Source organism: Amblyomma maculatum, chromosome 1, assembly GCF_055883805.1.
Source record: "Amblyomma maculatum isolate TAMU_Amacu chromosome 1, ASM5588380v1, whole genome shotgun sequence".
Lineage (NCBI taxonomy): Eukaryota > Metazoa > Arthropoda > Arachnida > Ixodida > Ixodidae > Amblyomma > Amblyomma maculatum.
This window is the reverse complement of record NC_139344.1, coordinates 478,948,922-478,964,721: the sequence shown is the minus strand read 5'-3', so window position 1 is coordinate 478,964,721 and position 15,800 is coordinate 478,948,922. Positions and strand designations below refer to the sequence as shown.

Here is a 15,800-nt window from a genome sequence, read left to right as displayed (position 1 = left end):
TTGTGTTTTGTCTTTTCGCGCTGTTCCACCCACTATGAGTACAGGTAAGATGCAACTGTTATATACTTTCCTTTTTAGCGATACCGGTAAGCTGCCAGTCATAATCTGCGAGTGCTTGCCAAATGCGCTCCATCCCAATGTTATTCTTCTTGTTATTTCCTTTTCATGGTCCGGATCTGAGGTTACTACCTGTCCTAAGAAGACATATTCGCCTACTACTTGCAGTACTTCGCTACCTAATGTAAACTGCTGTTCCTTCCCGAGGCTGTTGAACAGTACTTTAGTCTTCTGCATATTGATTTTCAAGCCTACTTTCTACTTTCCTAGTCTAGGTCATCAATCATTATTTGCAGTTCATCCCCCGAGTTTCTTAGCAAGGCAATGTCATCAGCAAATCGCTGATTACTGAGGTATTCTCCATCTACCCTTATCCCTAACTGCTCCCATTCCAAGTCTCTGAATACTTCCCCTAAGCAAGCTGTGAATAGTACTGGGGAGATTGTGTCTCCTTCCCTAAACAAAAAACGAAAAATCGCCCAAGCCATGAAGCACTCGATCCATCAGACTTAAGAAACAATACGGCGCGTTTTTGAGCGCAAAAGTCAACATAACTGGGCGGAACGTTCCGAATGGAGAAAAGAATGCGGCGTAACGGCTAGCTTGTTCTGTAAGGGGTACTTGCCATTAGCCACTCACCAGGTCTAGCGTAGAGATGTCATTTGCCTTCGACACTGTCTCCACCCTTCCTTCCAGGTTGGGTATTGGATATGTCTGATCTCGGGTTATCGCGTTCAGACGCCGATAATCGACGCATGGCCTCGGATCCTTTCCTGAAACCTGGACTAGTATTAGGGGCGATGTGTAGTCGCTCTCACTAGGTACTATAACCCCCAAGTCACGCATGCGCTGGATCTCTACAGCCATGATTTTCTTTTGCACAGGTGAACATTGATACGGTTTACTACGAATCGGTTCCTGCGATGTCAGCTCGGTGTCGTGCTCTACGACCGTTGTTTTTCTGGGACGGTTCGAAAAAACCTCTTGAAACAATTCCCTTTAAATCTTCCTTTTGGGTAGCGCCTAGACGTGCATCCAACATCAACTGATCCAACATTACCTCTAAACCCTTTCATGTCGTGAGGATTTCCTCCCCTTCCTTATCGGCCGCGTTCAAAGTCAAGTTTGCAATTGCCTGACGCTGAACGTGTGGTTTCATCAGGTTGCTGTGATAAATTTTGTTGGGCCGTCTTCCCAATTTCACTTCACAGAAAGCTTCGATACGATCTTTGCGGGCTCTTCCCATTGAACTTCGAGCGGGCTTTTCTTTGATGGCCGAAGAAGCAACACTTGGCTGCCTACTTCAAAGCAGCGTTCTATTGCTGACTTGTAGCACTCCTTCGAGAAGATTTTCGCCGCCTTCATATGACTTCCTTCAATATCCTTTGTTTTCACAAGCCTCTGAAGTGGGTTGAAGACGTATAATACCATATTTGAGTCTTCATCGCTGCCTTCCCAAGACTCTCGCAGCATGCCCAGCGGAGTTCTAAAGCTTCGGCCATGCACAAGATCTGCTGGGCTAAAACCTGTGGTCTCGTGGGCAGCAGATCTCAAGGCGAACATTGCGGTGGGAATGCAGGCCTCCCAATCACAATTGCGCTCTCAATATTAGCTTGAGTACCGAGTGCATTCGTTCCACTGGGTTCGATTGCTGGTGATGGATCGAACTGGGCACCACTTTGATTCCGCATTTATCTAAAAAGGCGGACGTTAGGCAGCTGGTGAATACGCTGCCATTGTCGCACTGAATCTCAGAAGGGAACCCTACGCGTGCGAAAATTGAGAGCCACGACCTGGAGCGAATTTAGCTCCTTAAGTGGTACCGCCCCTGGGAACCTGGTCGCGACACACAGGGCAGTCAGAACATACCGGCAACCGTTCGTTGATCCCGGAAGAGGACATACAACATCGATTACCAGTCGCCGAAAAGGTTCTGTTATTACTGGCACCAACTTCATTGGCGCCTTCCATTTGTCAGTGGATTTGCCCACTCTCTGGCAGGTGTCGCAAGAGCGCACGAAGTGTTCAACATCTTTCCAACAATACGGCCAATAAAGTTCAGTTCAGTCCAGTCGTTCACTCGTGTCCGACTCTTCGTGACCCTATGGACCATATCACGCCACGCTTTCCGGTCTCTCACTATCTTCCTAACATCACATAACTTCATCTGCAGCGCCTCGAGGATGCCATCTAACCATCGCGTTCGCTGCCTACCCCTTCTCCGCTATCCTCAACCTTTCCCAACATCAAATCTTTCTCCAGCGACTCATCTCTTCTCATCAGATAACCAAAGTAGCTGAGATTTAACTTTAGAATTTGACCCTCCAATGAGCAGTCAGGGTTTACGGTCGACAATATCGACTGATTTGATCTTCTGGCCGTCCAAGGAACTCTCAAGAATCTCAGCCAGCACAACAATTCAAACGCGTCAATTCTTCGGCGGTCAGCCTTCTTCACAGCCCAACTCTCGCATCCATACATCACAACTGGAAATACCATAGCACGAGTTATACGGATCTTGGCTGGCAGACTAATGTCTCTGCTCTTTACTAGGCGGTCAAGGCTAGCCATGGCGCTCTTTTCCAGAAGTAGGCGTCTCCTAATTTCATGGCTGCAGTCTTCTTCCGGGGTTATCTTGGAGCCCAAGAAGAGAAAATCTGTCACAGCTTCCACTTCTTGTCCCTTGATTCTCCAGGACTTGATGGGGCATGACGCCATGATCTTTGTCTTTTTAATGTTTAGTTTAAGCCCGAACTTTTCACTCTCTTCTTGTACGCGCATCAGAAGTCTCTTGAGTTCCACTTCACTTTGTGCCATTAAACTGGTATCATCCGCATATCTAAGGTTGTTGATACGTTTCCCAGCAATCTTCACTGCAGCTGAAGACTCGTCCAGACCGGCCTTCCTCATGATGCACTCAGCATATAGGTTAAATAGGCAGGGCGACAGTATGCAGCCTTGTCTCACTCCTTTCTCAATCGGAAACCAGTCAGTAAGACCATGCCCAGTTCTGACTGTGGCCTCTTGCCCTTCATACAGGTTCCTGAGGAGATAGATGAGGTGATTTGGAACTCCCATCTCTTGGACAGCTTGCCACAATCTGCTGTGATCTACGCAGTCAAACGCTTTCGCATAATCAATAAAGCAGAAGTAGATCGGTTTTTGGAACTCTCTTGCTTTTTCCATGATCCAGCGAAGGTTGGCAACCTGGTATCTAGTTCCTCTTCCCTTGCGAAACCCAGCTTGCACGTCCGGAAGCTCCCGATCTACATACTGCTGCAGCCTACCTAGGAGGATTTTCAACATCACCTTGCTAGCATGCGAAATAAGCGCGATCGTGTGGTAGTTGGAACAATCTTTGGCACTGCCTTTTTTTGGAATAGGTATGTAAACTGACCTCCTCCAATCCTGTGGACATTGCAGGGTTGCCCAAATTTGCTGACTTAATGTATACAGAACGTTAACAGCGTCATGGTTGAGGTTTTGAAGCAACTCAGCTGAAATGCCTTCAATTCCGCTAGCTTTGTTCTTAGCAAGGCTGGCTAAGGCCCATTCAACTTCTCTCTTCAGGATGCCCTGCTCGAGATCAGTAATCGCAGCCGTCTTATGTTGGGTTTGCACATCCGGGTCCTTCTTGTGCAGTTCTGTGTATTCCTGCCACCTCTTCATTATCTCTGAGGCTTCCGTGAGGTCCCTGCCTCGTTTGTCCTCTATCATGCCCAGCTTAGCACAGAAGCTTCCTTTCATATCTTTGATTGTCTTATACAGAGCTCTTGTGTTCCTCAATTGGCTGTTGTTTATTTATTTATTTTCAGATACTGTCCATCCCAATCAGGGATTTTTACAGGAGTCGGTTCTTTGCTCATACAGGCATACACACATATGTACAGAAGGGTAAAATCGAAGACTCTTACAATACTAGCAAAAAAAAAAGGAAGCAAGCATATAAAAAATGAAAGATACAGTCATTCACAGGCTGACGTCATCACAGGTTCACATTATACATAGAAAATAAAACAAACACATAATGATGTCATCACTTCCTCGTGGTTGACAATATACAATTTCCGGCAAGTTCAACAAATTTGTCGATAGTGGACTGTGAGACCACTTCCTGATCTAAATAGTTCTAGTCTCGCACAGCTCGCGGGAAAAACGAGAAACTGTATGTGTTATTAGCACAAAAATATTCTTGACGTGTGAGATGATGTTTATGACGGGTTTCTCTGGAGGTATTAAAAGAAATATAGGTGTCAGGATTTACTTTAATCTTGTTATGCAGGATGAGATACAGAAATTGGAGACGTTGTAGCATCGCTCGGTTAGATAATGTATGAATACCGATCTCGGCCAGCATCTGCGTCGGCGAGTCGGTTCGCCTATATCTGTTACAGATAAAACGCGCGGCTTTTCGCTGGGCAGCTTCGAGCGTAGATATTTGATTTTGGGTTAATGGAAACCACGCCACGTTCGCGTATTCAACTGCTGGGCATATAATCGTCTCATAAGCCAGAAGCTTGGCTTCCTTTGTAGAGTAGCGCAGGGTCCTTTTCAGGAACATTAGCTTTCGCATCGATTTATTTGCCACATATTCCACATGAGCCGCCAATCCGGGATCTGGTGATATTACGACGCCCAAATACTTATACCGAGTGACAGAGTTCAGGATGATGTCGCAACTATACGAAAAACAAAGCTTGAATTTCTTTTTTGTAATTGACATTGATACGGTTTTATTAAGGTTGACGGCCATTTGCCAGTTTGAGCACCATTGGACTATCAAATTAAAATCCTTATTAAGAGCAATTTGATTTTGGCGCTTTTGCTCTTCTCTATATAGAACGCAGTCGTCTGCGAATAACTTAATCTTGGATTCCACCTTGCTAGTTATCTCGTTTATAAACAGAAGGAACAGGATAGGGGCTAGAACGGAGCCCTGAGGTACACCCGAAAGGACGGGTGCAGTTTGGGAAGTTTGGGCACCGTACTGAACAAACTGGTGGCGATCGGATAAGTAACAGCTTATCCATTTAACAATTGGCCCATCCCCTAAAATGTGCTTAAGTTTTGATAGCAGTTTCGCATGGCAGACACGATCAAAGGCCTTAAAAAAGGTCTAGATAAATTACGTCTATTTGGGTTTGGTTGTTAATTGCTTTAGCGAAATCATGCAGGATCTCTACTAGTTGAGTAACGGTAGACAGACCTCTCCTGAAGCCGTGTTGGTAGGAATGGAGGATGTTGTTTTTTTCAACAAACTCTGCGATCGATTTTAAAATTATATGTTCTAAAATTTTGCAGCAAGTACATGTCAGAGAAATTGGCTTATAGTTTGACTGGCAAGACGAATCGCCCGACTTATAAACTGGCACGATTTTCGCAATTTTCCATTCAGCTGGGAGGCATTTTTCGGAGACTGATTTATTGTAAATTAAGCATAAGTATTTACTTATAGGTTCAGCATAACGTCTCAAAAAGCAATTGGGGATTTCGCCTGGGTCACTGCACTTTTTGTCATCTAAATTTAAAAGCAGCGATAATACACCTGCTTCGGTTATAACTGGCGCGCCTAGAGCATCATTTTGCTCCATATTATCCGGCCTGAAATCATGCGTGGTGTCATTATCAGGTGTAAATACGGAACAGAAGTACATGTTAAATGCTTCCGCTTGTTTCTTTTCTTCAGTCGCTGATAACTGCTTTGGGGCGTTGTCTTTGCGATTGCTATAACGCCAGAATTTCTGTGGGGAGTGCTTGATAAAGTTACTGAGCGTTGTACTGCAAAAGTGTTGCTTCGCTACTTTTGTTTTTCCCTTTATCAATCATTTCAATGAGTTCCCTTTTTTGGCAGTAGTCTGGAAGTGGGCGTAGTTTGTTGCGTTTCCTTAATCTTTTAATTCTGCATTTTAAGTATATCACTTCGCGTGTAATCCACAGATTGTGTTTATTTATAGTCTTTTTTGCTAGTGGTACAAACTGCCTCAGGCAGTGAATAATATGAGCCTTGAACTGTAACCAGATTTCATCAATGCTGGCGGAGCCCTCAGTAAACAGTTCATGGAAGTCGTAGTATTCGTGGGTAAGGTAGGTCAAATGGCATTATCATCTGCTTTGTTAAATGCGTACACGTGTTTTCTAGTACTGCACTGGCGAATTTGATTTGGGATCAATAGCGTGCACAGAACCATATCAAGGTCAGATAACCCTTCAAGAACATCAACGTTATTCTTTCCTTTCAAAAAGTGATTACTTACGAAAATAAGGTCTAAGATGGAAGTTGAAGTGCCCTGCACACGGGTAGGCTTAGAAACCAATTGGGTCAGGTTGAAGGTAAATAAAAAATTGAACAAGATATTGTTTGTTACATTGCATGGGCTCAAAGAGCTCCAGTTTACATCAGGGAGGTTGAAGTCCCCTGCCATTATTATGGCGCTTCCCGACATGTGCTTGTGCATTTACTCTAGAAGCTGATCAAGGTAAGTCACGTCAGCTTGGGGGAGTCTGTACACGGCACCAACATAGATGTGGCTTCGTCCTGATCGGATCTTATACGAAACCGCTTCTACGCCTGCAACATCAGGCATTAATGAGTAGTGTATGCCTTGCCTGAGAAGCAAAGCAAGACCACCGCCTCTAGTTTGTCTGTCTTTTCGCACAATGGTATAGCCCGGAGGAGCTAGTTCATCGTTTGCAATGTCAGCGTGCAGCCATGTCTCAGTCAAGCAAATAATGTCCGGTTCATGGGCGATCAGGATTGCCTCCAGCTGTTCAGTCTTGTTTACAAGACTGCGCACATTAACATTGAGAACATTTAGGTCAGTCCGCGGTTTCGAGTCCGCTTGGCTGGTCCGTCGCTCGAGCTTTCGTTTTTTGCAACTTCCACTATGTCGTTGATTTCATCGTCCCAGGTACACAAGCGGTTATTTATTTTGACTTTATCGTGGGTCAAGAAACCTTTCTCTTTCTGGTCGCGATGCACTTTTGTTCTTTCCCATAGCTTGTTCCTAACGTCTCTTATGTCTCGCGAAAAATCCTCACTCCCTGAGTAATCGGTCCCTTTTAACTTTTTGCAATTACTAAGTATGCTCGCTTTGTCACGATAGTCGAATAACTTCATAATCACAGGTCTGTGTTTGGGGTCATCAGTCATTTGCTTTCGCCCAATGCGATGTATTCTTTCGATTCCAGCCGTTTTTATTCCTAACTTATCTTCAAAGATTGTGTTCTCGACAACATCGAGCAGGCCCTGGCGCGTTTCGTTCTCGTGTTCTGGTATACCATAAATGATAAGGTTAGATCTGCGGCTTCTGTTATCCAAATCGTCAACTTTTTTTGTCAAGGACATAACCAGTTGTTCGAGTTTATCAATCCTTTGGACACATTCTGTTACCTGTTTTTCCACTTTTCCAATTTTCTCTAGCTTTTTATCTATTGCTCCTAGTTTGTGATTGGTCACCGTTTTTTCATTCTTTATCTCTTGGATGTCTTTTGCAATTGCTTTAAGTTGTTCGACAAGCGTTGTGTCATCAGGCCCAGGATTAGACTCGACATCGCCAGCTAGCAGCAACAGACTCCGCAAGGAAACCGACAGATCATAAAACAATTCAAGCAAAAGGTGTGGGCACGGCAGCAAAACGAGGCAGACATTATTGCTGCGAAAAGATTTGCCGAAGCGCTTTCTCACCTGGATTGCGAACAAAAATGGGTTTGAACGATGCATCTTGGCGTTACTGCCGCACCCACTGAAGAGACCCTCGCAAGGACAGTCCTTTAAGTAGTCATCGCGGGACGTCATGGTCGTTTCCTCAGATAACGTTGCACTGTTTGGCGGAAGGTAGCCGTTGGCTCTATCTGGTGATTGATGAAAGTGCCAGACATGACCAGGGGTCACAGGCAGCCCGTCCAGCGCCGTCGTTGAATTGCTTGCTGAAGAAGCCGTCGAAGAAGGGCCGGAAAAAGTCATCAGGCAGCCAAACGTAACCTGGATTGCGAACAAAAATGGGTTTGAACGATTCATCTTGGAGTTGCTGCCGCACCCACTCCTGAACTGCTTGGCACTGTATGTTCAGGAAGGCATTCTTATCTCTTCTTGCGATTTTCTGAAAATCCGCATTGAGAGCCTTGTATCTTTCTTTTTCCCCCATAACGTTTGCCATCCTCCTTTCCTCAGCTGTTTGCAAGCCTCTTCAGATAACCAGTTTGCTTTCTTGCATTTCTTTTGCTTTGCAACTACCTTAGTAGCAACTTCTTGTATTATATCACTCACATCAGTCCACATCTCTTCAGGCTCTCTGTCTTCTAGATCTAATTCTTGAAATCGATTCTTCACTTCCACTGCATATTCTAACGAAATTTGATCCAGATCATACCTGAAAGGCTTTCTAGATTTCTGCGTTTTCCTCAATCGAAGCTTAAATTTGGCAGCAAGAAGCTGATGACCGGTGCCACAATCGGCCCCAGGCCTTGTTTTTACTGCTTGTATAGTGCTTCTCCATCTCTGCCGGCAAAGAATATTATCAATCTGATTCCTGTACAGACCATCCGGTGAAGTCCATGTGTACCGGCGCCTCCTGTGCTGTTGAAAATGAGTATTCGCTATGGTCAGGTTATTTTCTTGACAAAACACTACTAGCCTCTGCCCAGCTTCATTTGCCTCACCGAGACCGAACTTGCCTGTAATTCCGGATATTTCTTCACTCCCCACCTTAGCATTCCAGTCTCCAATGAGAAAAAGGACGTCTTATGAGGGAGTGCGGTCTAAAAGGCATTGCAGGTCAGCATAAAACCTCTCAACGTCAGCTTCTTCAGCAGTAGTGGTTGGTGCATAGACTTGGATAACTGTTATGTTGAAAGGCTGACCTTGGATCCGAAGTGAAATCATACGGTCGTTTTTGGGGTTGTACCCTAGCACGGCCAATAAAACTCCAGAGCAATTCTAGCTTTGTTCTTTTTCAAGCCAAGGTGCCCTGCCCATGCATTTTCATGCGCGAGTTCTAGTAGCTGACCGCGAAACTTCCGAGGAATCAAAAGCTGCTCATATTTGGAACCCTGCTTATCCGTGTAGCTGCAGTACAATAAGCCAGATCTGTCATAAAATTCAACACCCTTTTTCTTCGCACCCAGTTGGACGCTCTTCATTAAATCGGCGATCGAGCAGTCTTCCTGCTGCTCGAGAATTAGAGATTCCTTCTCAACTGCAGCCAGCACTTTCCAGGCGGTGGAAATAGGAGTGAGAGTAGAGCCCGCGTCGCCTGGTGGCGCCACGTCTACAGCGCAGGCATCATTCTCAGCCACGTCCGAACACGGTTCGCCCACACCTGCCCCCGCGCTCCGCGTTCCCTGCCGTGCCGTCTCACCACTCAGGTTACCCTGCTCGTCCAGTGCGCCGCAGCGCGGTTCGCTCACCGACGCAAGATCAAGTTGCTTTGACAGATTGCGCGCTTTAGATCGCGTGAGGGCCATGTACGACACGTCGGCAAAAAATGATTTGCCCTGATCCTTTAGAAGCTGCTCCGAGCTGCTTGAGAAGAGGTATGGAAATCCGCCTTTTGCGCGAGTTTTCGGCGCATGCGCGAAGCCCCAGCGGCGACTGATGAAAACACACTGAGCGGCGTCGACGGCGCTTCTCGCCGCCGCACTCATAGCCAACGCACGGGGGCTGGAGGCGCGGTCACGTTCACAGCCTCGGTAAAACGATGCCAACCACCTGTGCCGCTTACGGCTGCCACTTTCGAGGCGTGCCGGGATGCAAGACGCGTTTTGTTAGCTTTCCTTCGGCGAGCCGCGACCTCCAACGGCGTGAAGCTTGGATTAGGGCAACCAAGCGCCAAGACGTGAATGGGCGACCTTGGCAGCCGACTGCGTGCTCTCGACTGTACGAAAAACACTTCGTTACAGGTATGTATGCATCTAAAGGAAATGTGCATGATTAAAAGTATCTACCGGAGTTTGCACCAAGCCTGTAACCCACCAGTGATAGCCGCAATGAGCATTTGTTCGGGGCGTCTGATGGCGATGTATTTTGTCGTTTGTTTTATTGATGTGCGAAGGGGCCGGGTAGCGCAGATATCACAGGTGGCTGTGTGCGCTAGACCGTAATATTTAGCATGTTTTATCGCGACTGCCGCCTGACTAAAAAGAAGAAAAAAAGGGTGTTTGTTGTGATGCACCGCCGTTAGCGAGCCGAATGGTTGAGCCGGTCATGAGGCTCGCGAACGGCAGTGCGTTAAAACGCCGTATTTTTTTTTCTTGTTAGTGAGGTGGCAGTCATGATAAAACATGCTAAATATTACGGCCTAGCGCACACAGCCGCCTGTGATATCTAAGCTACCTAGCCCTTTCGCACAGATAAGAAGGGACAAAATACATCGCCTTCAGGCCCCGGCCGCGGTGCAACTGAAGCAATCACGCACCGAAGAAATCCTCATTGCAGCTGTCACTGGTGCGCTACAGCCTGGGTGAAAACTCCAGTAGGTACTTTTCATGCATACATACCTGTAGTATCTGTGTTTTTGCCGCTCGGAGCATATGACGCACTTGACACTTGCACGACGCACAGTATTTTTTTTTTTTAATTAAAGGCTCGCCTTCGTGCACGCCAAAGCATCCAGACTTTGTTCCTTTAATGTACGCAATGAGATGCACTTCGTTTGGGAGCTTGATAATCGTCGTCTTCGTCCAACCGCTTGCAACGGCAAGGAAACCGCCGGGCACAATATATGAGTCTCCTGGAGGGTTCATGCTCGTTCACTTGCAGAGTGGATCGCTCTGGACGTAGAACAGGGTTGGTTCCTGACCGAGATGCGCATCCGATATGTAGGAGATTCACATGTGTCACCAAGTTGTTGATTCCGCAGAAATCGCGGCGGAGACAGAAATGAACGTTGGAGATCATTTCACAATAGAATTACCATTCTCTACGCACCGAGAACCTTTTCACCACTGCGACCACATCCGTTCTGACTCCTGAGGCCAGAAACCGGCTACAGCTCTGAATCATCCATTGCCAGAAAAATGCAGCGCGTTTCCTGCAGGTGTGCATTCCGGCCGGGACAATGCCCTTTTCACGGGGTGTGTATATGTGACTCTCTGCCGATCTTCGTGGATGAAATACTATAGCTGCACGGTTGTGAATGACGCGAGGAGGAAGCGATGCAAACCCTCGGGCTCTTGAGGAGGGTCGCCACTAAAGGAAGAGGCCTCAAGGAGAGAAATTTACTAAAACTAATCCAGGCATACGTAATAAGCAGAATCAGTTACGCCACGCCCTACCTGGACATCAAGGCCGGCGAAAAAGAGAAGTTAGACTGCCTGATTCGAAGATGCGTTAAGAAGGCGCTAGGACTGCCCATGGGTACCTCGAGCGAACGACTGCTCGAACTCGGGGTGCATAACACGTGGGCAGAATTGGCGGAGGCAGTGCGAGTCTCCCAATTAGAGAGACTAAGCACGACCGAGACGGGCAGGGTAATCCTTGCAAAAGTAAGCCTTAACCCAGACAGGGGAGTTCAAAAAAAAGTCACAATTAATAGTGAAATCAGGAATGCCTTGGTAGTCCCCCCCTTCCCTAGGAATATGCATCCAGAATTTAATGTCGAAAGAAGGGCCAAACGAGCTGAAGCTCTAGAGCGACGGTTCAAGAACATGGGAACAAAGGAAGTAGTCTATGTTGATGCGGCAAGTGGCAGAACAGGTGCGGCGGTAGCTTCGGTAGTCGATGGCCGAGGGGCACCGGTATCCGCGGCAGCCATCAGAGGCCGCAACATAGAGACTGCGGAGGAAGTTGCGATAGCGCTAGCTTGCGTAGGAACAGAAGCCAAGTTCATAATTAGCGACAGCAAAACTGCCATTCAAAATTTTGGGAAGGGGAGGATATCGCCGGAGGCGGCCAAAATCCTCACCCAAAGAACAATAAATAGGAAAATTCAGTTAATTTGGACACCCGCTCACGCTGCCGTCCCTGGTAACGAGGCGGCTCACGAGCTAGCCCGAGCTCTCTACTTCCGGGTAGCCGTCGAGCCCCCCGAACACTGGGCATACGACGAGCGTCTGCAAAATTATGGGGAAATCATCGACCATTATAAATTGGGACGTAGACTGGTACCCCCGCCAGATGTTAGGCTAAATAATAGAGAAGCTGTCGCGTGGAGGCGGCTACAAACTAATACGTTCATGAACCCGGTCTGGGCGTTTCACGCGCTACCAGACTTTAGGGACAATGATCTCTGCAAACACTGTGGGGCGAGAGGGACCCTCGACCACATAATTTGGGAGTGCCCACAATCTCCAGGGATAGGGCAAAATATTACAAGTAGAGAAGCCTGGGATACCCTGCTGCGAAGCGCGGACCCTGCGATCCAGCACCGCACCGTCCATCTGGCGGAAGAGGCCGCAAGAAGCCAAGGGCTACCTGCCAGCCTCTAATCCGCGGGCGCACGACTCCCCGTTTCCGATGGAAATAAAAGTTGTACAACCAACCAACCAACGCCGATTGCACCATGCCGGCGCCGCGGTGACCGCATTGTGCTCGGTAACTCAAGACACCCTGCGCATATGCGCCGCTCAAAGTCGAGACGATTCCACCTAGCTCTGCAGCATCAACAAACCCCGGGCTGCTTTGCCCTTTGGGATTTCTCTCTCTCTCTCTCTGCCCCCACGCTCTCCTGTCTGCCGAAAACCTGCACGCTGAGAGCGTCTCATTCTGTCACGTCGAACACGGCCCGCGCTACACGCTCTTACAATACGAAGATAGTATATGCGTACGTGCGTTATGAGTGGATTGTGAAAACACTCTACCTTCCCCCATACTGCGTGAACATGATATGCTGCAATCACTGTCACTACTTTCCGCTCCGAGGCCAAAAAAAGGGGGGAAACTTTCGCTTTCTACCAGCGTTGGCGTGGCCATTTTGTATGGTGTGCTTTCGCGTCGTCTGCTACACTGCCGCTCAATGTGTTTCACGCCCGCTCCCGCATGATGGCGCCACATCCTCGCGCAAAAGGCGGATTGCTCCGAGAGGGCGGCAGACACAGCGGCTTCTGTGTTTAGTTTACCAAATTCTCCTTCAATGGTGACGATCGCAATCGGTAGACAGACGCTCTGCTCCTCGGCCACTTGCTGTATTCAAGCGTATTCTCCCGTAAACTCACTCGGGGATACAAAAGACTGGTGGGCAACGTCCATAGTTGCTGCCGAGTCCCGACGTGCTCTGAATTTTTTTTTCGTTTACCTTAATCTCCTGCATATATGGCTCCAACAGTCGCAGGTTTTTATCTGTTTCCCGAATGGTCGCCAACACAACTCTCTGTTTGCTGTACGTTGCGAGGAGCCCTTCCCTTTTGCAGTTATAGCACTTCAACGGTTTGCGTTTTTCAAAAGAACGTGTTGCATCGTTACACTGTTTGGGAACATCATTAGCCCTCTGAGACTCATTCTGACCCTCCCTTACAGTTTCTTTTGTAAGAGACGAGTCTTTACGAAACTCGCGACGCGTGAATGCCTTCCGTTCGTCGTACCTCGAAAAGCCATCTTTCCTGTAAGTTTTTTCTACCCGCACTGCTTTGTTGTGCAAGCTTCGGCGGGCATAATATTCTTCCGCTAACTCTGCTGCCTTATTTAGCTTAACGTCCGTTAGCTTATCTAGCAACCAGAGCCTGACGTCATCATCGATGCAACGGTAGAAATGCTCTAATGCGATGCATTCCACGACCTTATCGTCGTAAACCGCTTCGCCCTTGAGCCACTCAACTAGGTCTGCTTTCAGACGGAAGTCAACATGCGACTCCTTACCCTTATGACTATGCAGGAACCTCTGCCGGAAGGCTTCGGGTGACAATTTGTACTTGCGCAGTAGTGCTTCCTTGACATCACTGTAGCTTTCGAAAGCCTCTTTCGACGGTACGTGATTACGCCAGATGCCTCCCCGAGAAGCAAAGCCAACAAATTCTGTGCCCAGAGGGATGACTCGATGTCATTCCGTTCGCACACATGCTCAGATTTCACGAGGAATTTAGCCATATCCTCGCCAATGGCAAAAGGCGGTAGTAGATCACGGATTTTGGGTCTGTTAGAGGGGACTGTCGCAGAAGCTAAGCTAGGTGCTGGCGAGCTTTTGCGGAGCTCTAGTTCTTTCATTTTAAGCTCCATCTGTCTAAGCGTCTCACGCTCCTGCATTTCTTCCTTGCGACGTTCTCTCTCTTCCTCTTTCTCGCGGCGTTCCTTCCCCTCCAGCTCACGACGTTCCTTCTCTTCCTCCCGTTTATGGCGCTCACTAATATCAGTCCAGGCCTCTGCGGCTTCCTCAACCGTCCCGTCCTTAGTATGCATGATCTCAAGGATCGCCTTCTTTCTTTTAGTTGAGCCCACATCGATGCCCAACTCCTCCCAAATTTGGAGACGTTCTTTGACCTTGTAACTCTCCAACTTTTACACCGGCCTCTTGTTGTTTGCCTTTTCGAATAGTGTACTAGGCGTTCGCTGTCTCGCTCCTAGCAAGAAACACGCAAGCCTTTCTCACACTGATTGCCCTCTCAGCATCCTTTCGTTTTCAAAACACTTCCTCTCGGCTTGAAGCACGCAAGGTTACCACAATGCTACGCTCAGCCTTTCTCTAAGCTACCTTGTGTGTCAGAGAAAGTCTGGCGTTTGAGGTAAACTTCAGGTACTCACCGCGCCAAGGTGCCTGACGTCGGCCAATCCCGCAGCTGCCATCCAATGTTGTGCCGGTGGGGTTGTCACACAGTAGCCCACCGTCAACACGGTTGTGCCAAGGAGTTGGTTGCGTACCGCTCGTCACCCGTTTCGTGAACGAGGGCTGTCAGTTCCCTGGGCGATAGCGATGAATCCGAGCCGGCGCTGGTGAGATGAAGAAAAAGCTTTATACACTAGTTATAGGCATTTACAAAACGAGTTCGGCTCTGGGGCCGAAAACTAACATAGCCATACACGACTGTTCTCGCGCAGCGACGGCCGGGGAGATTCCGCCGTGTCCGCTATCTCAGGGGGCGAACTGCTCCCTATGGACACTAGTGACGAACTCACACTCGGAGTCTCGGGCGGAAGCACTTGAGTCTCCGCCACCGAGAACCGTTGACTCTCAAATTGTCCAATCCGAAGGCAGCACTTTCGCAGGGCCAATAGGAGAGCTTGCTGCGCTCTTGCTTCAAATATGCCGCGCGGCGAGAAGGGGTCCACCGCATGGCCACGGCGCCGAGCTGTCTGGATGCTCTGCTCATGTTCAAACACATCGCTTCTCTCCCCTTGGCACGGCTCGCTTCCAGTGCACCGGTGCTTTGCCAAGAAGTATCCAGAGTTTGTGAAGGTGGCGTTCGTCGGAGAAGTTTGCGTCCGGCGAATTTCTGGGCGGCTTTGCCCGGGCACAATAGTAATTGCGCGCCAATCCCTTCCTACGCCCTTTTTCAGCTCTACGTACGGTTGTGTGACGTTACATTTTTTAGCTCACATTCTTGTTTACCCATTTTTAGCTCACTTCTTGTTCACCCATTTTGGTCTTTGGTCTTTGGTAGGAATACACAGAAGAACTGTACAAGAAGGACCCGGATGTGCAAACCCAACATAGGACGGTTGTGATTACTGATCTCGAGCCGGGCATCCTGAAGAGTGAAGTTGAATGGGCCTTAGCCAGCCTTGCTAAGAACAAAGCTAGCGGAATTGATGGTATTCCAGCTGAGTTGCTTCAAAACCTCAACCACGACGCTGTTAACACACTGCATACAATATGTCA

General features: G+C 48.0%; 1 protein-coding gene and 2 pseudogenes across 1 annotated transcript; all 3 read right to left on the bottom strand.

The window, feature by feature from the left end:
* Positions 1 to 684: 684 nt before the first annotated feature.
* LOC146210062 (uncharacterized) lies at positions 685 to 1,488 on the bottom strand (annotated as a pseudogene).
* Positions 1,489 to 6,868: 5,380 nt separating this feature from the next.
* On the bottom strand, positions 6,869 to 7,852 carry LOC146210061 (uncharacterized). Its single transcript, XM_084581710.1, has one exon. It carries the CDS (start codon positions 7,850 to 7,852, stop codon positions 6,869 to 6,871), a length of 984 nt encoding a protein of 327 aa, XP_084437836.1.
* Positions 7,853 to 7,904: 52 nt separating this feature from the next.
* On the bottom strand, positions 7,905 to 15,560 carry LOC146210060 (uncharacterized; annotated as a pseudogene).
* Between the last annotated feature and the right edge of the window lie 240 nt (positions 15,561 to 15,800).

Excerpts from the sequence above, each read along its gene's own strand:
- LOC146210061 (XM_084581710.1), bottom strand. The coding sequence starts at position 7,852 with ATGACGTCCCGCGATGACTACTTAAAGGACTGTCCTTGCGAGGGTCTC.